A 21,502-nucleotide genomic window follows, 5' to 3' on the forward strand; every position below is an offset into this window, starting at 1 on the left:
GCAATAATTACTGGAACCAGCTCTTCCAATGGAGCCCTTCAGCACGTTGCATTGCCATTAATCAGTTCTGCTGACCACATCACTATGAAAACTACACTTGGTGTTGCTGAAATGAGTTTGCTGGAGCAATCCTGGGCCCAAGCTAAGAATTAGGTCCTGGCATCCAAATGCCTCAAAATGTATAAGCACAAAATATTACAGACTTCTCACCCACATTGCAGGAGTTTAAAATGGGTCAAACTAGGAAATTTGAGTAATATTTCTGATTTTGTGTTTTGTACTCCATCTTTAACTCCACTAGAGTACACTTTGATTAATAGAACTTGTTGTTACCCTTGTTCTGTGCACCAGGCTATTTTTTTTTTTTTTCAGAAATAATTATTGCTGTTATACACCGAGGTTTGAAACTGGCTGTGCTTTCTCTTGCAGTTTTGATTTCAGCTATTCTAAGGAGCATGCTAAAAATGTTGTTTTACAGCTGTGGCCGTATCTTGCATGTGTACTGTCAAAAATGGACTAGATTGACATTTAGTAGTTTAGCTCCTGGCAAGAGCTGGATATTTGTCAGCACCACTGGTCCATAACCAAAAAAGGTATTAGTTGAAGAAAAAAACATTTCAAACAATTTAGGTTTCTGCTCCTGAGTGCAAAAGAGGCAGGCAAAAGATATTTTATATTATGAACATGGAGATTTTCCTCCAGCAAAAGTATCTGATAAGTTTTCTTCCATAAGGGTTGGTTTAAATTTAGGCTTTCAAAATACACCAAGTTGGAATTCTGATGGTGCTGTGTGTAAATTTGTGTTGCTATGAGCTGAGGCTGCCAGCTAATGCATAGGAGAACTCAGAAACCAAGAGAGTGGAACACTAAGTGGAGGCAACAACAGGAAAGGGACTTGGGGAAAGGACTTTACTTTCAAGTTGTGTGCTTGACCTCTGTCAGTCATTTGCTCTGCAGTAGGAAAAATATAAACTAAACCATTGGCCTTTGCAACTTTGAGGAGGCTGCTTTACAGGAACTTGTCATTTTCAAGCTTTGAAGGAAATGGGAGCTCAACTGCAAATTCCACAGCAGTTTGAGGTAACATTTTTATGGACTATCACGACACTTCCTTTGGAGTCTTTTTTCATATACAAAATGTATGATGCTTCCTGCCCTGTCATTTTTGATAGGATTGTTTCCTTTATTTCTTGTCATTGCCTTGTGTTTATCTTTATTATCCTTTTTTCTTTTAGGCAGGAAATCATAATTTGAGAATACCACCTAAAAGCCAAAGTACTTCTTTATTTCACTTGTAAGTATTTCTGTTGTTTTTGCTGAACATTGTATTATTGCTCTGAATATATGAGCTAGCAATCTCTTGCAGTAGGTGCTCTTCTCATAGCTATTGCTGTGCATTACTGTGTTTTTTCACTTTGATTTTTCACATAGACATGAGTATCTGCAAAAGCTGCCATCAGGGAAGTCTCAGCAGCAGGGAAATGCACTCCTGTATTGCTCAAAGAGCCCACTTGTCTCAATGCAAGCAGCACTTTCTCACACCCAGTTTCTTCCTAAATCTCTGCCTTTAGTATGAAGTGCAGTGGCTGTTAGAAATAAATACTAGGTGTTTGCTGGCTGATGAATACCTATACCAATGCCAAACAAATTAAATCTACAGTCCAGGAAATACTCAGGATGCTTCCTTTTAAATCAAGAAAATTGCTCTCATTAAATCAATTAGGTAGCACTTAGAGGAAAATGGATCCAGGATATCCGAAGGCATTAGCAAAGTGTTGGGTTGTTTCTACTCCATTAGGGTTATATCCTGGTCAGGTTTGATCAGGATATTTGGAAAATCTGGAGCCATTCCACCCGAGGAACCCTTGCCCTCTCTGCAGGTGTTCAGCAGAAGGGGGAAGGAAGGGTTTGCTCTCAGTCCTGTTCTCTGCTGCTGCTCCTGCTGCTTCCCTTTGATCACAAACCAAGGCAGCAGCTCCTCAGTCTGAGGGCAAAGCAGTGCCTTGCTGTATCTGTGATTCTCAAAGATGGCCGAGGTGGGTCCCTGCCACATGTGCCAGCCTAAACCCAGTCCCCTCCTCAGCACATTTGCAACTGTGCAATGCAGTGGCTCATGTCAGAAAGCATGAATAGCTCAATATGGTGTAAAGAAATCTGTAAAGGCTCCAATTTCTGTGGTCATAACCCTTTCTGATTTAGGGAAACTGTTTATTTTAATAGTTCACTTTGTTCTACTGATGCACTCTAATTGAATTCAGCTGAATTATTTCCCTCTCTGCTGCCAGCCTTCACCCTCCTGCAGCTCCCTGGCAACCAGGTCCAGGGCAGGCCTTTAAAAGAGGCACTGCAGGCTCTCTTCTGCAGCCTGTTGAAATATCACTCCCCTCATTATCAGGCAGAACACTCTCCAGACTATTGTCAAGAATGAGCCTCCTGTCCCAGCTGGCCTCCCATTCCCAGCAGCAGGACCCTTCCCAAATAGCAACCTCCGAGGTCCCCACAATGAACAGCACTTTGGGACAGCAGCAGCATCAACAACAGCTTCACCCACGTGTTTTTAAAATGTGAGATTTGTAAAATATGTATATATATTTTAAATCTATTAAAATAGCCAAATTCTATCATTTGTCTATCCACAATCTACTGCAGTGGTAAATTTTGACTTTGCCTGGAGATCTCCCACCATCAAAGGTACCTCATAAAGCATCAGCAGTGCATGTCTAAGCTCCACTGTAAAACCTGGGCTAGACTGTAAAGCACAGAGTCATTATTTCTGGGTTTGCAGAAAGAACTGAGTGCTTGTGACACATCTGTGAGCTTTGTTTGGCCCAGAGCATTCCCAAATGGTCCAGCATGAGCAAGCTGGAAGTGGGGTGAAGAGGGTTTTGAAGCTTTTTTTTAAAAAACTTGTCTTGAAGAGTGCAGGACATTCTAGCTATGTTCAGAAGATTCAAATGCTGTTAGCCTCATGGCAGTTTGAAATATTCAGCATTCTCCTGTAAAATTCCTAGGAATGGGAGTCCAGATACCTCAATAGCCTTGCCAAATTACAGTTGTGATTTTGCTTTCCAAAGGTGAAACTCCCATTGAAATCACTTGGTCACTTTCTATAAACTTCAGCCTCAGTTGAACTAATCTTAGGAGAAACACTCAGGGAAAAGTTTCATAATGCCTCAAGCATGAGAGAATGATAAAAAAATTTCTACTAGCATTTTGGGAAACTTTATATAAATGGACAACATTGGAAATGAACCTGGGGACAAAACCCACCTAATAGTCTGAAATTTAAGGGAATGTGGCTTGACTACAAGGGAAAAATTCCTTTATATTGTATATACACAAAGGAGAGGGAAAAAAATTTTATAAAATTCTCTTGCTGGATTAGCAATATGCAAATAACTAGTGCTGAACTTGCAAAGAAAATAGCATTTTTCCATGTTTTGCATGGAGTACCTGCTAAACAGCCAGCATCTCTGACCCAGCTATTGCATGAGCAAGCCTGCACTTTTCAGTGCATGTTCCTAAGATGATAACAGGGTTAACAAACCCTGTTAAAACTTTGCTTTATGAGACATAACCCCAGTTTCTACCCCTGAAAGGCAGGATACTCAAATGCTGCAGCACTGAGAGAAGTAAAACAGTAAGTGGCATGCTGAAGACATGATTTCATTTATAAAACTGGGAAAAACTAAGATGAGGGCTGTAAGGAAAGGATGTAGAATCATAAACATTAACAGCAGTTTTTCTGTCCTAACTTTACTATTGTATCCTTTGTGGCATTGCAGGGAATAATGCAATAATATTTCCTTGTGTTATTTGCAGTCTCTACTGTGCACAGCACCGGTGTTGTTTTATTGGAATAACATTATAATTGTTAACAGTTTAGCTGCTAGTGTTGGTGTTTGGGGGGATTCCCAAGTGCCTGAGTGCATGGGCTGCAGCAGCAAAGTCCCACTGGCCCCACAGCTGAGTAGGAGATCGTTCCCCAGCTCCATGTCTGGTTTTGGCAGCCAGTGATTTTTGGGTGCATGCAGGAGCTCACTGCCAGACTAGACCAGACCAGAATAAAGTAAATAAAATTTCCTGAAGAAAAGGGATTTCTGTCTTATCTATAGAACTGAAACTAGGGCAGAATGTTTTAGTCTTTGCTGACCTTTTCCCCCTTCTCTTCAAAACACTGCAGTATTAGGTTGAGTTACAGCATTCTGAAAAACTTCATATTTTGCTCTTTCAAACTATCCTTATCATGCCCAAAAGAGAAGATAATTTGGTTTGGTTTTATTAAAAATCCTTTCTGAACTTTTTACACTGTAGCTATTCTTCCCAAATGACTCATACAATAACCATTCCCAGTTTGTAGTCAGTTCTCCAAAGAAGCAGCAGAAAAAAAAGAACAACTTCCTTTTAAGGGAATGAGACCTGTTTGTAAAGATAAACCTCTTTCTGTTTCTATTTGAAGACATTCTCCATAACCCAAGAATTGATAGTTATAAAAACACTACCTACTTTATTTGGACTACAAAAACAGCGCTAGCTATAGAACATTGTTTAATGTTAGCCTAAAGCATCTGTATATTCACTCACACATAAGGGCATTGTTGAAACGACACATGCAACATGTCAAATGAGCAGCAAGCTTACCAGAAATCTGTAAGAAACAGCTTGACATTTGTTTGATTTCCTTTCATAGACTATTTTAAAATCGATTAGTTTAAACAAAGGAGTATTTAATATTTATGTGAAATGGAAACAGTTCAAGAGTATCTAATTGTATAAGTAAGCTAACAGCAATTTCTTTTCAAGTGCTGTGTGGTTCCCAAAAGGAATCATGCTGCTTGAATGCTAGACAATACATATGCTCTTAGGATTTGGGAAAATATCTGCATGCCATAATTTGCTGTGACAATCTATGGACCTCAGAAAGCCACTGTAATTTTAATAGCAGCTTTGTTGTGCTCCTCCATTTCTGTTCCTAGAAACTGTAACAGGTATTTAAGTGTCCTCACTGGGCATTTTGTTCTCAGACCGTGGTGTTGCCGGGTTTATTCCATTAGCTCTGCAACCAGCAAATGCCAGTTTCTCTCGTACCACATGAAAAAAGAATAAAACATTAAAAACTTGGGATTACTTACTACTTGGGTTTTTTCTCTCTTGAGGGTGGGATTACTTTGCAATCCAGGGCATTCAGAAATTTATTCTAATTTTAATGGAAGCTGGAACTCGGGTAAGAACCAGGTTCCAGTGGCTGGTACTCTAAGGAAAGTGGCATATGTCAGGAGAACCACCGTAAGTTTTAAAAAGTTGGGCTACTGGGATTTTTTTTTTAAGATATGTGGCATTGTTTTCAAGATATTAATTTTTAAAGTATAAAATGTGTGATTGCATGCAAATTAAACTATTTCAATGGATCTGTTACTTCTGTAGGAAGGTAAGAATAGAGTTATAAATTAGTCAAAGGTTGAAGGGGACACAAACCAGATATTAATTCAGACACATAAGCAGAGATGAATTTTTAAAGTTGTATTGCCATCCATTTAGCTCTGAACCCCTGACACTGTAGTTTATTAGAGAGATGGAAACAACAGAATCCTTTGTAAAAGGGATTTATGTTACCAGAGGAGTTACAGCAGAATTATTCTGTGTTGTTTAAATAAATTAATCAAAACCAGCAGGGGAGCGTCCTTGAATTACAATGGTTGCATTATTCAGAAACTGTAGATTGAAATTTTTAAGGAAATCCAAAAGGCATGGAGCTTGGGAAGGAGCCAGTTGGAGTTGTTTTTAATGCTGCCATTTTTGACAATTCTTAATATAAGAAGCTGGAGTATTGTTTCAAGCAGACTCTTGGCATACGTTTTTATGATTTTATTTCATTGTCTTCCTCTGAATTATTATTTTTATATATTAACCCAAACATAATATGGCATCTCTCATCCCAGATAGATCCTGAAATACTTTCCTGGTCTTTGTCTAAGATCTGTGCCAGCTTTAGGACATTTGCTAAGGCAAGGCTGCAGTTGCACAGACAGAAGATGAAATGCATCGATGCTATATCAAGCCCTGCCAGATGTGCTCCTTCTGGAGCTCAAGTCATGTTTTCCTAACAAACCTTTCACAGAGCAAAGGGATGCAGGCCAACTGATGCCATTAGATCATAGGCATGAGTTGGAAGTTTAGTTGAAAATATTTTTTAGAAGTCAGATTCCCGCAGAGGGTCAGAAGCTGCAGGTGCACATTTCTTGTCAGGATCGCTGAGGGATGGACTCAGCAGGGAATGGCCTCGTGCTGAACACACAGTGTTGGCTTTGTGCACCACTGGTTCTGTCAAGGAGGAAGGGCCTTGAAAAACACCCCCATTTGAAGTGCTCTTATTTATGTTTATATCCAGCTTTTATTTTTAGCATGGATGTAATTTTTATAAAACCGTACTGCTAAATGTGACAGATAAAACTGATGTTGCTGAATCCCTCAAATGAGTGAAAACTAGGACAAAATTCCTACTTGCTTAATTAAATTAAATCCTGGTCTCTTCCAAAACTTAAAATAATAGAAATAAGGATTAAGAAACATAACAGGAAAATGCTATGAGACTAAAATAAAAAATATTTTCAAATCTTACTCAGATGTTAGAATAATAATAATTTTAAAGAATTTTCTAAAAATAACAACGAAAGAAACAAGCACATGCAAATGCACAGGATAATCTTGACTGTATCATACATCTGGAAAATATAGGTGCACATGAAAGAGCTGCTTATTTTGAGGATTTAAGTTAATAACTTATCCTGCCCAAGAAGATTAACACATGGCCATAAAAAACCTGCTTGCTGTCAGCTTTCACCCCAACATGGTCACAGAAATATTCCAGCTAGCCCAAGCTGTATTACTCCAGCATAGCAGCATCCCTTCTCATTTTGTGTGGCTACTGTTGCTCCAACTTTGCTCCAAGATCTCCTACATATTTTTCAACTACTAAATGATGCATCTGACTTGGCTGCATTGTTGTGGAATATCCAAGTAACCTTACTGTGTTCAAATCCTAAACAGTGCCACATCCTCATGATTCGCTTTCCTATGCAGTTTTCAGTCTAAAAATCACCAAATAACTGCATCTTGTACCAATTCAGAGGCACCTTTTGTACGTGCTTCTGAAATTAAGACTGGCAGCTACAAATCCAAAATCCGCCATGTGATGTTTCCCTGGGGAAAGTGTGTCAACTCCCAGCAAAGGTCACATACTGACTTTAAACCAGGATCCAAAAGCGGGAGAGGAGATGGACATCACTGCCTTCTCCTCTCAAATGCACTGTGCTGCTTTCAGAGCTTATTTCTGGGAGAAAAGGCAGTCTGAAGGAACACCTGGCAATATGACAGCTTAGGGTGAATTTTCCAAAGAGTGTAAGGAAGCCCCTGGTAATGTCTAAGTCAGCCCTGATCTGCAGCGTTTTCCCAAATGCCAAGCACCAAACAAAAGGAGTAGAAGCCAGGAGGAACGTGAAGGCACAGGTATTAACTGGAAAGACATTTATATGTGAATTGGTTCTGTAATTTTGTATTTGTTTCCTGAACAGGTGCTTCCCGATAATTCAAATTACTATGTACATTGAAAATGGATAGGTTGTATAACTCCTTATCATATGGCACTGATTTTAGCTTTTTTAGAAACTCTTATAGCCACAGTTTTCAGCATGCTGGTGATGTAAGGAGTAATTTAAAAACTGACTGAAGATCAGGAGTGACCTTTTAAACAACTGAATAGGAATGTGAACATGTACAGTGCTTTTTTTCATCTAAAAGGTGATAAACTGAGTCAGATTGCCTCAGAAGACTTTGCTGACACCTCTTACTAATAGAATTTTGAGAGAAAGCTCCTATTATATGAACTGCTGGTATCTCCTCAAGTTTCTCTGGGAAGCACACTTTTTAAGGATTGTGTAGTCTTTAAAAATATGTCAGGGGCCACACCTCCATAAATTAAGTTCAGTGTTAGAATCAGTGTCCAGTTTCCTTTTCTCACTATTATTTTGCCCTGAAACTTACCTTTTTCTTATTAACTTAGGCAATTAATTGAAAAAGCACAGCAAAAGCATTTTAATGTAGCTGTGATGGAGAGGATTGTGCATTCTTTTAGCATGGGAGAAACTACTCAAAACCAGCCAAGTGCAGTAGTGTCAGGATCCGTATTTGAGATACTGCTTTAGGGTGGGACGAAATGTGTTCAAATATTGGAGAAACTAGAGGTACAAAAGGCCTCTGTGAGCCAAGTTAAATGGCCAAAAGGAAACCCAAGCACATGAAAATGTCTGGCCTGAGAGCATCTTGCAAATGTAAAGCTGAAGAAATCCAGAAGTTCGTGAAAACTTTTAAATGAAACTAAACTTACTTGGGCCTAAGTGCAATTTTTGCTTTAAGGGACATGCCGGTATAACATGAGGTTATATGAATCCTTATGGGTGGACACTGGTTTCTGTAGTACCACAGACCTTTAGAAGCAGAGAGCATTTCATAACATATCCTTTCTTGTCATAATGATCTGATGGCCAGCTGTTGGAAGAAGCTTTTTAGGTGTTTATCAGACAAGAGAGGCACTGCGTGGGGCTGAGGCAATAGGTAACTCCTACAGCCGTGCATCACTGGCTCTGCATCTGGCACATCGGATCCATTCCCTGAAATAAATCACATTCCTTGCTCCTGATGGAACACACCTGCCCACAAACATGGAACAGTAAGTATTTTTCAACCTTTAAAAAAGTATTTGGATCAGTAAAATGTTTTGGGGAAAGGATTGGTTTGGCTCTCATTTTAGGTGAGCTCCATTGCCATGCCGTTGCCTACAGCAACACCCAAACAGCCAAAAAGAAGGCATTTCCCACAAGAGGAAGGGTTCCTTCCCACCCTCTGCAGTTGCAGCTGATTATGCCAAAATGATCCCATTTCTGCCTGTCTATTTTTATCCCAGGGCCCAGCAGCTGCTGAACCATGCCAGGGTTTAATTCTTCAGCACTGGATGATGCAGGAATCCGGAGGCCCGAATGCGAGTCTGATTTGAACAGGTCAGTGCATCTTTAGTTTTTGCCTGAGTCAATAGCACCCCATATCAATTTGTGCTAATTCCCAGCCTCTGCAACTTTTCCAGGCCTCTTATGCAAATCAGGCCTGGGAGCAAACAAGCAGTGAGTGACCCAGGAGGCTGGTACAGGGCTGGGTACTATTGTTCTCAGGCCATTCATTTCAGTGCTCTGTTTGTTCATAGTGTAACTCTAAAAAAATGACAGGCCACAGGCCTAACTACCTCCTCAGGCTTAATTATTGTAGCCTTTGTACTGTTCTTGCCAATGTAGAAAAAGAAGCATTCATGGGTCTTTCACTACATTAAGATTCATTGGATTGTTTCTCACTGTTCCTGTAAATATAGAGGAAGAAAACTGAAACAGAATGACAAGAGGTTTTAAAGTCAAACCCCTTCTGTAGTCACAATTGTGTCATGAAATCTGAAATGCTCTGGTAACATTATCCTGGGGATGTGGAAACTGACTTTAAAATGTAGCATATTTAGGAGCTGCATCAGGGCCCTTGAAAGGAAGATTCAACCATGAAAAATTTAGTTATATCAAGTTATATCACACTTGTACTACTGATCTGTTAATTTTAAACTATTTGAGTAAAAATGGGCTTAAGCTGCAAAACTCAGGTTGATTCCCAACACCATGGCCAGCCAATGATGCAGTCTTGGATTTGGTGTACTTCATGTTAGTCTATTCCTAATCAAAGTAGTAAAATGAAGAGCTAGTGTTACAGACTGAATTCATGACTAAAAGTGAGGGCAGAGAAAGGATAATGAGGAATTTATTAAAAACACCATTTTAATATAGCTCAAAATTTGTTTTAAATTGGATGCAAGACCTGGGAGAGTTCTTACACCTCCAGGGCTCCCAGCCCTGTCTACTCAGGCTGTCGTCATATTGGGCTCCAAGGAACTGAGGTTTGAGATAATAATATTTTTTCTACTCGTTTTAATTGTTATTTTGCTGCACGTACACACAATGGTTGTGTGTAATATTACTATTCAATGCTCATAATATTACTGTTTATGTTCATAATAGATGCAGAAACACTTTTGTTTTCTCTTTAAAGGATTACAGCTGCTTCCCTCTTCTGCAATACTACTGAAATAATTTTTAGTCATGTTTTTTCTAAGATCAAAATTTGTCCGAACTGTAGTGTTATGAAACCACAAGTCAAACCCTAGTACAAATTTATGGAGCCCTCCTTAAGGGGATTACATTTTATTTGTGTTTAGGGACTTATAAGTAGAAGTGAAAAGAAGATTTGGAATTACTAATTTGATGTTATGATTTTGATTAATTTGATATTCTGTGATTCTTGACTTGGTTTATATACAAATTTTCCTGAGGGCATTAATTCTGCTACGTGGTCTGAGGGGAGCTGAGCCAAAGAATACTTTCAGCTTTGGTAAGAAACCATTAAACCTCTCAATGAAAACTTCTCCAAGGTAGAACTGTCTGTATGTTCACTTGCCTATGATTTTGGGGATTGTGAAGAGCACCATCTAGTGATAATCAATAATGTCAATATCACGAAAAGGTGATTATTTAAAGTGGCACACTGCAAATTCATTTACCAAGGGGACTGGGGGCTCCAAAGGAAACAGTGTTCTAGTTGTGGTTTTCTAATATCAGGTACCTTCCCTCAGATACCCCCAAAAATGCACAATGCATCTAAAGACTGGCTTTGACTAACAGTGTGAATACTATGAGATAACAACTTTAATACTAAAATTTTGTTTCAAAAGCTATGTAATCTTACTATGCATTCTATAATGAAGCTCTCTACTTCTGTGAATGGCTTATTTTATATTGATCAGCATATATGATATTACCTATAGATATATAAAAGTATATATATAACATACTTATTCTGCTAATTGACAATTTAGGTAAAATACTTCTAATTTCCTAGATATATATTTTTTTTTTTTTTTGGAAAGCCAAAAATTCTCAAACTTTGGTCTCTTTTTCTATGAATGATGTCTAACAGCTGCTCCTTCATGAGGGTCTTAGGCATTAAATAGCTTCACATGTTGGAATTTGCTTATAACATCCATGCTTAAGATATTTTTCCTAATTTGAAGGATTTTGCAAGCAAGTCTTACACTATCCATCCTGCAAGTATTATTTCAGCATGCAGAAAGCTCATTATGAATATATGATAATAAAGAAAGCTATTTATCCCTTTCAGATTACTTCCATATGCATCCTCTGTAATTAAATCAGTGGCTTATAGCAGCTGGCCTTTGAAGTGAGCTCTGCAGAATAGGAAAATGTAATTTGTGGAACAAAATGCTGATCACTCTATTCTAGCCACATCTGTTAAGCTCTAGTAGCTCAGAGATTTCTGTGCTGAGAGAGCTCATGAAAGTAGAAAGTTTCCTGTATTTCCTTCAGTCCAAAGGAAAATCACTGGAAGTGATGGGAACTGTTCTAACCACATAACAAGATTTGAAGTCAGAGGCATTTTTTCCCACAGTTTGCAGTGAATTCACTAAAACTGATGTTTCAGTAAGTAGCTGCACTTTTGTATTTAAATAGAAGTACTACAGAGAGAATAAGAGAAAGCAGAGCAAGAATTCCTGGCAGAGAAGATGAGAATTTAGAAAGGTAAGTAGAGAGATGACTGTTTCAGTGGTGGTGGGTGAATAAAGATGTCAGAACTCATGATGTGATTCCCCTTGATGGCTGTAGGGGGATAGAATATAAGTAAATAAAGGTAGTATAGAAAGTAATCTTAACCCCTAAAGAGTTGCAGCTGGGTTAATTAGTAAAGATTAGGAGCAGGCCTGACTTTAACAGGCCACAGCTGTGGCCAATAATAACAGTGGTATAAAAGAGTGGGTTGGTTGGTTCTTGTGAGGAGAAGGAGGAGTCAGTGCTTAGAGGAGCTGCCTGTGAGAAACACCAAGGAGGCACGAAACTCTAGTGATGTGGAACCTTTGCAATGTAACAACAACAGAACTCTTGCAATATAATGACAACAGACAGCAGCACATCTTGGGAACACCTCCTATTACACAGGCACAGACAACAATTGCAGTTACTGTTGCACAATTCTCTATGGAGGTGCTTTTCTTACAGATGCCAAGCATTTCCAAAGGGATGCCACTTAAACTGTTGGAGACACATTTACAAGATGGGTGTGTCAAAGAGGTGCAGACTTGTCCAGCCACACCTGTGCCTGCTGGAAAAGTGTCACCCCCAGCTGCCTGGCGCTCCTCTCCCTTTCCTCCTTCCTCTCCTCATCTGGAGGCTTCTGCACTTCAAACCTGACAGATAAACTGCTCCTAGGAGTGTTGCCTGAGCTGTCAGGCAAAATGAGGTGAGTGAACAAAGCCCTGAAATCTGAATTGTTTGGGGAATACCATTCATCCAACAGGTCAGTCTGCTGGCAGAGCTAAAGAAAGTGAGAGGGCAGTTACAAGGAGTGCCTTCAACCAGTAAACGTTTGCAACTGAGGGATATGGCCACTGCCTAAACTTTTTCCTTAGCTTACACTGATATATTATCAGTCCTTGAATTCATGGCTTCTAGTTCCTAGTGATGTCAGTCTACTCTGCACTATTAGCAATCATTTCTTTCTCTTACAAATAAGCAAATTGAAAGGCCTTCAGCTCATGTGAGTATCTTTGTCCTCACACAGACTTCCAAAACAGATTGGAAAAGAAATATATCAAATAATTACCAAATAACTTGAATAAAAAATGCATTATGTAACCGTGTTATCACAATACCCTAAATCTAAGGTGGTTTTTTGTTCCTTAGAAGGAAGTGACTTCTACTAGACACAGAAAGCTGTGCTAAATAGATCTATTAAAAAATCTCCTACACTCTTCCCAATGAGGATTTTTATTCATGATATCTGCTTCTAATTAAATAACTGCACTATATTATACATACTAAGGTCTAATCCTTTGCCCTTTGAAGTCAATGGCAAAGTTCCCAATGAGTTCATGGGTTCAAAAGTAGCTCCTCTGTTAAGGCTTCCTTTAGTGAAATTTCAACTGTTAGGTTTTTAAAAGAGAGCTTCAGCTTTGCCATCTTTTTGCCATCAGACAACAAACAGCTCCTGATTTTCCTGTATTAGGCAGAGAGTGCTAGGAAAGGCAAATTTAGCCTTATTGAATTATGCTCCCCTGTCATTCTGTTTGCTTTTCTTTCTGTTGCTGTAAAGAGCCACAATGGACATATGGTGTCTTACATTATTTTTATTTCAGAAACTTTCTGGAAATTCAATATTGCAGCAATTTATGCCATACGTGGCATGTTTATGCTATGGAGAAGGTATCAAATGAAATCAGCAGTATAGAACACCACAGTTTATCTACTTTCTTCATAGTTTTGACCCATCACCAGTTCATCTGCTAATCAGTTGTAATATAAAACATGCTTCAAAACCCAAAGCATCCAGTTTGCTAAGTAGGACCATATTTCTAAAGTATACTTACAAAAAGGCAAGTTCATAAAATAATGATTCCACAGCTACTCAGTCCAGGATGACATAATTCTTTTGAAGCAAAAGGTTACCCATGCATTCAGTGCCCAGCCCCAGATGTAGGAAGGAGATGTAAAAGAAAGAAAGATCCTTCAAGGATTCAAAATCTATTTCTGTAAAGCAGAATGACAACTTGCAGACAGTTTCCCTGCTAAATAATAGAGGGACAGTTTGTGCTGTGCCCAGGACTGCAGAACATTGTAGAGAGCTCGGGGTCTAAGCTTGTTGTCTCTGGCAAGCTTAGAGTCAGGTTTTTATTAGAATTTACCTTCCACATAAGCCACAAATAAGACAGCCACTTTTCACTGTTCTTAGCCCTCCACTGAGAGCAAGGTCCTGAGGTGTTTTGAAGATTTTTGGCCTTCATGCTCAATACCAGGTTGTATTGGCAAGTAACCAAAACACAGCACTTTGATTTTGGTGCATACTGAAGTGTTCCAGTCTAAATGTGTGTTAGTCTGATCCTAAAATTCCCACTGACTGTGGCCCACAGATTCTAATGAAATGGTGCAGATGGGATAAATTACTGAAAAGGGAAAAAATCCACAGTGTAACTTGTGTACATTAGGTTTGAAATTTAAAACCTTCAAGCTGATATCCAGGGTTTTTTTACTGCCAGTTTTGTTCCAGCCAGTGCTCATGAGTACTGGTTGCAGTCTAAATGTTATCATTTCTGTGCATGGCTAATTCCATGCACAGAATTGTTCCTCTTAAAGCTGAAGCTATCTCTGCTAATCCTTCTCTCTTTATAGAGTGCTAACCATTTAACTTATGAAATATGGTCCCTTAAAGTAACTTCTGCTCTAAATATTTCTGCTGCAAATAGGAAGAACACTGAGTTCTGCATTTGAAAGAAAAACCTTCCATGATATGCAGGAATTGTTAACTGTGTCCTCTTAAACAATCAGACACAATCCTAGAGGACTCTGTAAATCATATTTCCTGTTGTGATATTTTAATGTGAACTTGGCCAGAAGTCTTACTATTACATTCACATTCACAATAAGAATGCCATGACAGAAAACACAGAACAATGACAAGTAATAATGTCTTGCAGGGTATTTTAAATGTTTCCAGCAAAGAAAGTACAAAATGAAGCCAAGCTCTATACAAAGCAGCTAAACTTATTTAGTAGGAATACACTGTTTGGTTTTTTAGTTTGTTTAGTTTAAATCAGTGTGAATTATGGTGTTCATTCTATTCCATTGAAAACTCGCCTAGCGTGAGAGCTGGAAAAGCATCAGTTGGAAATAAGCACAAATGAATAATACCATGTATCCAAAACATGCTTGTATTTGGCTAAATACTGTGGGAAACATGCCAAAACCAGCTTGGTATGTAGTCCTGTATATCCAAAATGGGCTATACACTCGTGTGCTAGTTCAGCCTGCAGCTTTTAAACAACTAGATGGGACTCCAGTGCTAAACATTTCCACTGGCACAATGGCTGGAATGCAAAAACTTGGAAGTAGGGAACACAGAGCCCTAACCTTTAGAAGAACATGTAAACCTTTGTTGGGTAAGGTGAATGGATTTTTTTCTTCATTATCTTTCCAACTAGCACTAGCAGATTTTTCAGAAAAAAAGTGATTTAACAGTGGTCTATTTTAGCTAGATTTGAGGAACCTTACTTTGTTCCTCTGTTTTGCAAAATAAATTAAGCTCTAGAAAGCCCAGCTTCTTCCATTCTGTCAATGGAATTTGGTAATCTGCTTAAATACAAGCTGAACTATGTCATCTAAACACGTGCAAAAATGTATTGGTTATTAAATTGGGTCAAGGCTTGTAATGCAGTCAAAATCTTCTCCAGAAAAGATGGAGAAACCCACAATCTTCCACATAACTCCTTGTGTGAAAGAATATGTAAATATGCCTTACAGGGTTTTCCGAATATCAGCAAATACCAGCTGTGTCAGATGGTCTGAAGGGTGAATTTGAGAATAAGAGTCTGTCCAGGCTGCAAAAACAAACTATGTTTGGAAATGTATTAGCCAGCAAATTTAAACAAACAGTTTGAAATACAGGCCAAGTAAGGCAAGTTGTGTTTAAAATCATGTAGGTTGACTCTAAACTCCCCTCCTTTGCTGCCAAAGTTCAAAAAAGAACATTTTAAACATGACTTGTTCTGCTGATTGCTATTGCATAAAGCTGTGCTGAAATCCTGCTTAAGATATCAAGTGATACAAACTCAGTGGGATCAGCAGGGTGGTGTTAGCTCAGTGCTGAGCCGTCCCCCAGCTTGCTCAGAAATGCAATTCCAGCAGTACTGGAGAGGAAGATCCTGCTTTCACCAACCTCCTTTACCTGCCTGCAAGTGGGAGCAGGCAAGGTGGCAATTTAAGAGTATGACAACTTCAAAAAGGTTTCCTTCAACCCAGCAGCTGTGATGTTTTCTGTGGATAGTCCAGCTGTTTGCTGATACATACATTGCACATGTAGATGTGACAGTGGTGTGTTTTGCCTTACCTCAGCATCCAGAGAATCACTGTGCTAACATCTCTCACTCCCTTATTTTTTTTTCCACTAGACAAAGTGTAGAGATCAGCTTGATGAAAACCTCTTGTTGTTGTTCTGTATGTGTCAAGTATTTTGGATAAATGCAGAGAAAAAGCCAAACTAGCACAACATAGCCCACCTCTGTTTACATCCCGTGTTAAGTAATCATATTCAGATATTACTTTTCACGCTGTTGGTTCAGGTTATTCCCAAGTCTTTGAGTTTCACTTTCTGTTTCAGGTTGCAATGAATCCAAAATGATGAAACTAAGACTTGAAATCTGAGCATGTTGATGGACAAGGGCACAAGTCTAAAATGACCAGGCAGCCAGTTGTCACATGCCATTACTGAGCCAAAGGTAAAGCTACAATTTGGGAAGCAGTAGCAGAAGCCTCCTTGTAAGCAACCATTCATTTTTACTTTTACTACACGGGTCTAGATTTCCTTTGAAGTGCTTATAGGTCAGAGTCATGCAATTTGCCTCCCTTAAATATTAGAACTATTTGGTTAAGTTGCCAAACATGAATTACCAAGACTTTGACAGATACAAACAGTGAGTCCATCAAATTACTATTTGGTGCAGGTAACAAATATGCTCAGAACAATCTACCTCTCTTGCAAACATTATTTAATAGAGTCACATTGCAGATAAATATAAATCTAATCATCTATAGGACAACTCCATTAAATTACCTGTTGCAGAAGAGATGCTTCTTTAAGGATATAACTTTACTGCTAACTGTTGTTAAGTATTAAAAGGGAAAAGTCACAGGACTTTCTTTCAAATGCTAGTTGAGAAAATCAGCCATTAGTTTCTATATACTTGAAATTAAAAACTGCAAAGAAATTTTCAAGAAAAACCACAATGATATTCATTTAAAAATATTCTTTGATGTATCTCATGGTAAAATGGAAAGGACATCATGCGTTGCTTAGCTTTTATATATCTTGAATACTTATCCTTCTAGGGTCACTGCTACACTGAGATTTCCCATCTCCTGCTTTGGGAAAGCCATCCTACAGCACAGCACTGACATGCTTTAGTAAAGGGATACATTCAACCACTGTTTTCCTTAGCTTTGGACTCATGATTAAATTTTAAAAAAAAAAATCAATTTATTAGATAACTTTCTTAGCACAGTGCACGTTTGCACATAGCATTTAAAATACTTTATTTTATATTGCAGCAGTATATGGGATATGAAAATTCTTTTTAACTGAAAATAAGTTTTCATTATTTGCAACACTATTGGACTTCACAAAGTAAGTTGGTGTAAGAGACAGGGTTTAGAGGAGGAGAATTGTTAAATATAAATAAATATAAAGTCTTATATGTCTACAGAAAATGAGTCAAATTTATATCTTGAATAAGGGTTTGAAATAGACAAGCAGAATTTTTCTCATAGTTCAGAAAAATCCATTTCTTGCAATCTCACACCTAAAAAGTACTGAAAGGTCTTGAATCTAATTTAGTGGTTGTAAAATTATTCGCTGATGAAAATTGTCTGTTTTATCTGCAAAAGTACTTGTGAAAAAGTACCAAGATATTTTTTGGTAAAAGGTTTGTCTTTATCTCTCCATTAACATTTTGTTTGGTAATGGAAGACAATAATTTATACTGCAGGCAAAACTCATGGATTTTAGTGGGAATGCTACTTGAACATATGCTTTAGGAGCTAGGCAGAGGGGAGGTGGTTTACATATTCTTTATACATGTAATAAAACGATTTAAAAAGGCATTAAAAAAACTGGTAAAAGCTGCTTCTGGCAGTGACTTATTGCTTTTAAAGCTGATGGGATATGTTTCCTTTATCAAAGAGTAGGTAGTGTGAATTTGGGAATTTTGTGTCCTGACATATTTTAATGGATTATCTCATTTCCCTTCATTTCATATCCCTCTCCATTTTAGATCTATATCACAATCCCTTCTCCACCCATGACCAGTACCTGAGTGCCCTTCCCTCTGCTCTAACAAAGGTAAGCAACCCCTCTGGAGCCTTCCCTTTCATTCACAGGAAAACAAACTTGTACCTGTGAGGTTTTTTTCTAAAAATACATATTATTATTTTCTGAATGTGAGTATATTTTCCTGGGCACTTTCCCATTAGAAAATATTATGTATTACTGAAAATACAATAAAGTAAGGTACAACTACCTCAAGTCCCAACCCAGTCTTAAGTGGCCCAGTCTAGGATGTGAACATGAAAAATAAAAAAATCAACTCACCCTGGAATAGACCATTTTTATCAGGAAAACTAAAGTTTAGTCAGAATCTTGTGGGTTTTATTTTTGATTTTATGTAATCTAGGCCACTTGCCTCTTACCGTTGCTCACCATTTTAAAGCTCTAGCTACAAGTTTTCACTAGATGGCAGGCCACTGCCATCTGTTCTCAAAGGCTTTACTTGCACACCAACAGTTGCCCATTGGTAGGAAAAAAGTGAAAAAAAATTCAAGTTTTGTAACATATGGAAAAACAAACAAAAAACTTAACGGAAATGAGAAAAATTATTCAGACCCTCAATAAATCACAGTTTTGTTGCTGGATGTGATTAATATGATAGGCTGGAAATAAGTGAAAAGAATAGTGAAAGATGTTCTTTTCTTGACAGAGGAGCTAAAAGCACCTTCTCCTATAAAATGAGGTCTATTTATTGTTTCTGCTGTTTGTGAACAAGTTGACTGATACAGTAATTAAAGTTAACTAATAACCAAGTGTATTGACAGCCTGAGAAAGTTACAGCTTAAATACTAAACTCCTGATGGGAAGCACATATAAAAGTCAAACAAACACACTCAGTGCAGTGTGTTACCCAGATGCTGGAAGGAGATAAGGCACATTTTAAACTCTCTCCCTTGGTTTAACGAGGCAGAGCTCATGGGATGATGATCAGTCCCTGAACTGTTTCAGCCTCTGGTATTTTGCTGAGCTCAGAGCTCTGGACAAAATTTGTCCCTCTTGTCTAAGGGAACAGAATGCAGCTCCATACAGTTACATAAGCCTTAATAACCGTGACAAATCTTCATTGTTGCACTGGAGTGAGCACTGATTTCTAACAAAACTACCTTTGAAAAATTATTGCTGCAAGACTACCAGTTCCTATTTTTAATTTATTGTCAACTTCTACTGTCTGTCTTGCCCTCCTTCTATATGTGCAGATAATTTATAAAGTGTCCAGTAATTTTCAGCATTGCTCATGAAATATAAGAGGGGATGTTTGGCATCTATTAAAGCTGCTTCTGAGACTGGATAACTTTCCAAAACCAGAGATAAGTCAGTGTAATGCTTTCCAGGATTCCCAAAATAGTAAGAACATTTTCTCATGATAAAGCTGTATTTATTCTATGACCAGAGTAGAAAAACTATCATAAATAGATGACTGAAGCAGCATTTCCTAATATGAGATTGAGTTTTGTGATGTGCTGAGTGCACTCAGAGCCAGAGAGCGAGGCAAACAGGAGCTGAAAGGCACACATCGTGTCACAAGTGAAACATTCAGCATCTAACAAAATTTGCAAGCTACCCAAAAATAATCCTTTTTTATTGAAACTGACAGAATCAGCACCTGTAGAATCTCTGCAAAACCCGTTAGCAAATTCAAACAAGCATCACAACAAGATCCACACCATTGCCCTGGAAGCAGGATGGATTTAAACAAAGTGCTCCTGTCATCCGTGCCCACAAAACTCCAACAACATCTTTCTCTCGTGCTCCTACCTTGGCGATTTGCAAAGGCTGCTTGTGCTCCTTGCCCCCTTGCAGCCTGAAGCCCCACGGCGCCCCTCCGCTCATAGCAATGCAGAGATAATCCCCTGTGCCCATCTTCTCGGTGCACTTGGGCAGCATTCACAGGCGGGAGAACATGAAAAACTTGGCTTGCAGATGTTCAGCGAGCTGCAGATCCGTGTGCAGGCAGAGCTGGAGACCCAGAGCACCACACTGTTGCTGTGCTGTGTACTGCACGGGCAAATGCAGTCATTGAGGGGAAGGGAAGGGCTCCCTCGCCCCGAGGGCACAGCCCACTCTGGCGTCACATTCCGATGCTCAGCCCACCTTCAAAGTAAAGAAAGTGAACTTGGAGCAGAAGGGAATGCAGGCAGAGACTCTGCCGTGAGGCAGAGAAGGCTGGCTCTGAACATGATTATCCTGCCAGCTAAATCAAAACAACGGCAAAAAGAAGTGTACATTTCCCTGTGACAATTTACTTTAGTAAATGGTGCCAGATGTCTTAAACTCTAATTTACCCATTTCTTGCATTTTTACTCCAAGCAGAATCTCAAGTGAAACACCATGTACATCCTCTGAATAACTGATTCACTTAGACTGAACTGGCTTTAGGATTTTCATCTCTACTCCCCATGTACTTTCTGCAGCACTGCAGGAGAAAAGCTGTGTAATTTCCCTGTCATAGAATTGCTTCTTTTTCTAGTTCTCTCTGGCCTCAGTATAGTTTAACATGTACTGCAGTTTAGTAATGACCTGAATTACTGTTGGACCCTAGTAATACCTGTTCTTATGCAGCCTGCTGCCTTTCCTACCAGAGAGGGGAAGGGGATTAGTAAAATGAAGTATCAGATCCCTCTACAGATGCTATCAATGAATGGTTTGCATTATGTTGTTAAAGGGGAACCTTACTATAAGCACCAAAAAAAAAAAAAGAAATTCAGTGGCATGGTTTAAGAGGTGACTATTTTTCAGCACTGGATGAATATTCCTCTAGCTGGGTGTTAAAAACTGACAGGTTTATCTCATATCCCCTCAGCCCAAAGTGAAGTAGCCTGGTTTAAATCACATTGCATTTTGAACTATGCTGGTTCTAAAGGAGAGTTCAGCAGGTGAGCAGTCTTTATGTCCGGACAAGTTTCTGAAAGAAACACCTTTTGCTTTGGACCCAGGGTACTGGGACACAGATTCTCACAGTATAAATTCACTCAAGTCCCTCTCTGAAGTGTTTCCACTTGGTTGGTTCTAAGCTGTCAGATATGTTGGGGCTACAGGAAACCCTCATCACTTAAATTACATGACTTTGCATCTAAGCAGCAGGTAACCACTGAGGGCTTAAATCTATCCAGTGCATCTGTCAATTAAGTGACCCCTTGAATGATGCTTCAAAGGCAAAATATCAAGGTCGAGACAGGATCTTGTGTCAAACTGAAATATTCTTCCTGGAAAAACAGACAGACTTTTAGGAGCCTGAACACTTCATTAGTCTTCTAAGACACCAAGGTACACAGAGGCTGGGTGGGGAGAAGATCCCTGATCAAACAGAGGAAAATGTCACTCTCTCAACAACAGGATTTAGTAGGAGGAAGAGTGCTTGCTTTATTGACTACAGGTCAACAGCTCTGGAGAAGCAAAACAGGCACAGGTTGCCATATAATGAAATACTTTAGGAAAACACCATCAGAGAAGCCATACTAGGAAAGGGGATGGCCTTTAA

The 21,502-nt window shown here is 38.9% G+C and overlaps 1 protein-coding gene and 1 long non-coding RNA gene across 2 annotated transcripts in view; one reads left to right on the forward strand and one right to left on the reverse strand.

The window, feature by feature from the left end:
• The window catches only part of SYNPO2 (synaptopodin 2), a 79,033-nt gene extending 59,021 nt beyond the window's left edge, over positions 1–20,012 (reverse strand). Inside the window, exon 1 of the mRNA XM_064711650.1 lies at positions 19,780–20,012. Within this exon, the coding sequence (XP_064567720.1) occupies positions 19,780–19,908 (129 nt within the window). The 5' untranslated portion in view covers positions 19,909–20,012. The remainder of the gene's footprint in view (positions 1–19,779) is intronic.
• Positions 11,609–19,796, forward strand: LOC135447010 (uncharacterized). Its single transcript, XR_010439971.1, has 5 exons — positions 11,609–11,678; positions 12,153–12,393; positions 16,303–16,420; positions 17,972–18,039; positions 19,619–19,796. It is a non-coding gene; the product is annotated as an uncharacterized LOC135447010 (long non-coding RNA).
• Positions 20,013–21,502: the final 1,490 nt, after the last annotated feature.

The sequence above is a fragment of the Zonotrichia leucophrys genome, chromosome 4, assembly GCF_028769735.1.
Source record: "Zonotrichia leucophrys gambelii isolate GWCS_2022_RI chromosome 4, RI_Zleu_2.0, whole genome shotgun sequence".
Lineage (NCBI taxonomy): Eukaryota > Metazoa > Chordata > Aves > Passeriformes > Passerellidae > Zonotrichia > Zonotrichia leucophrys.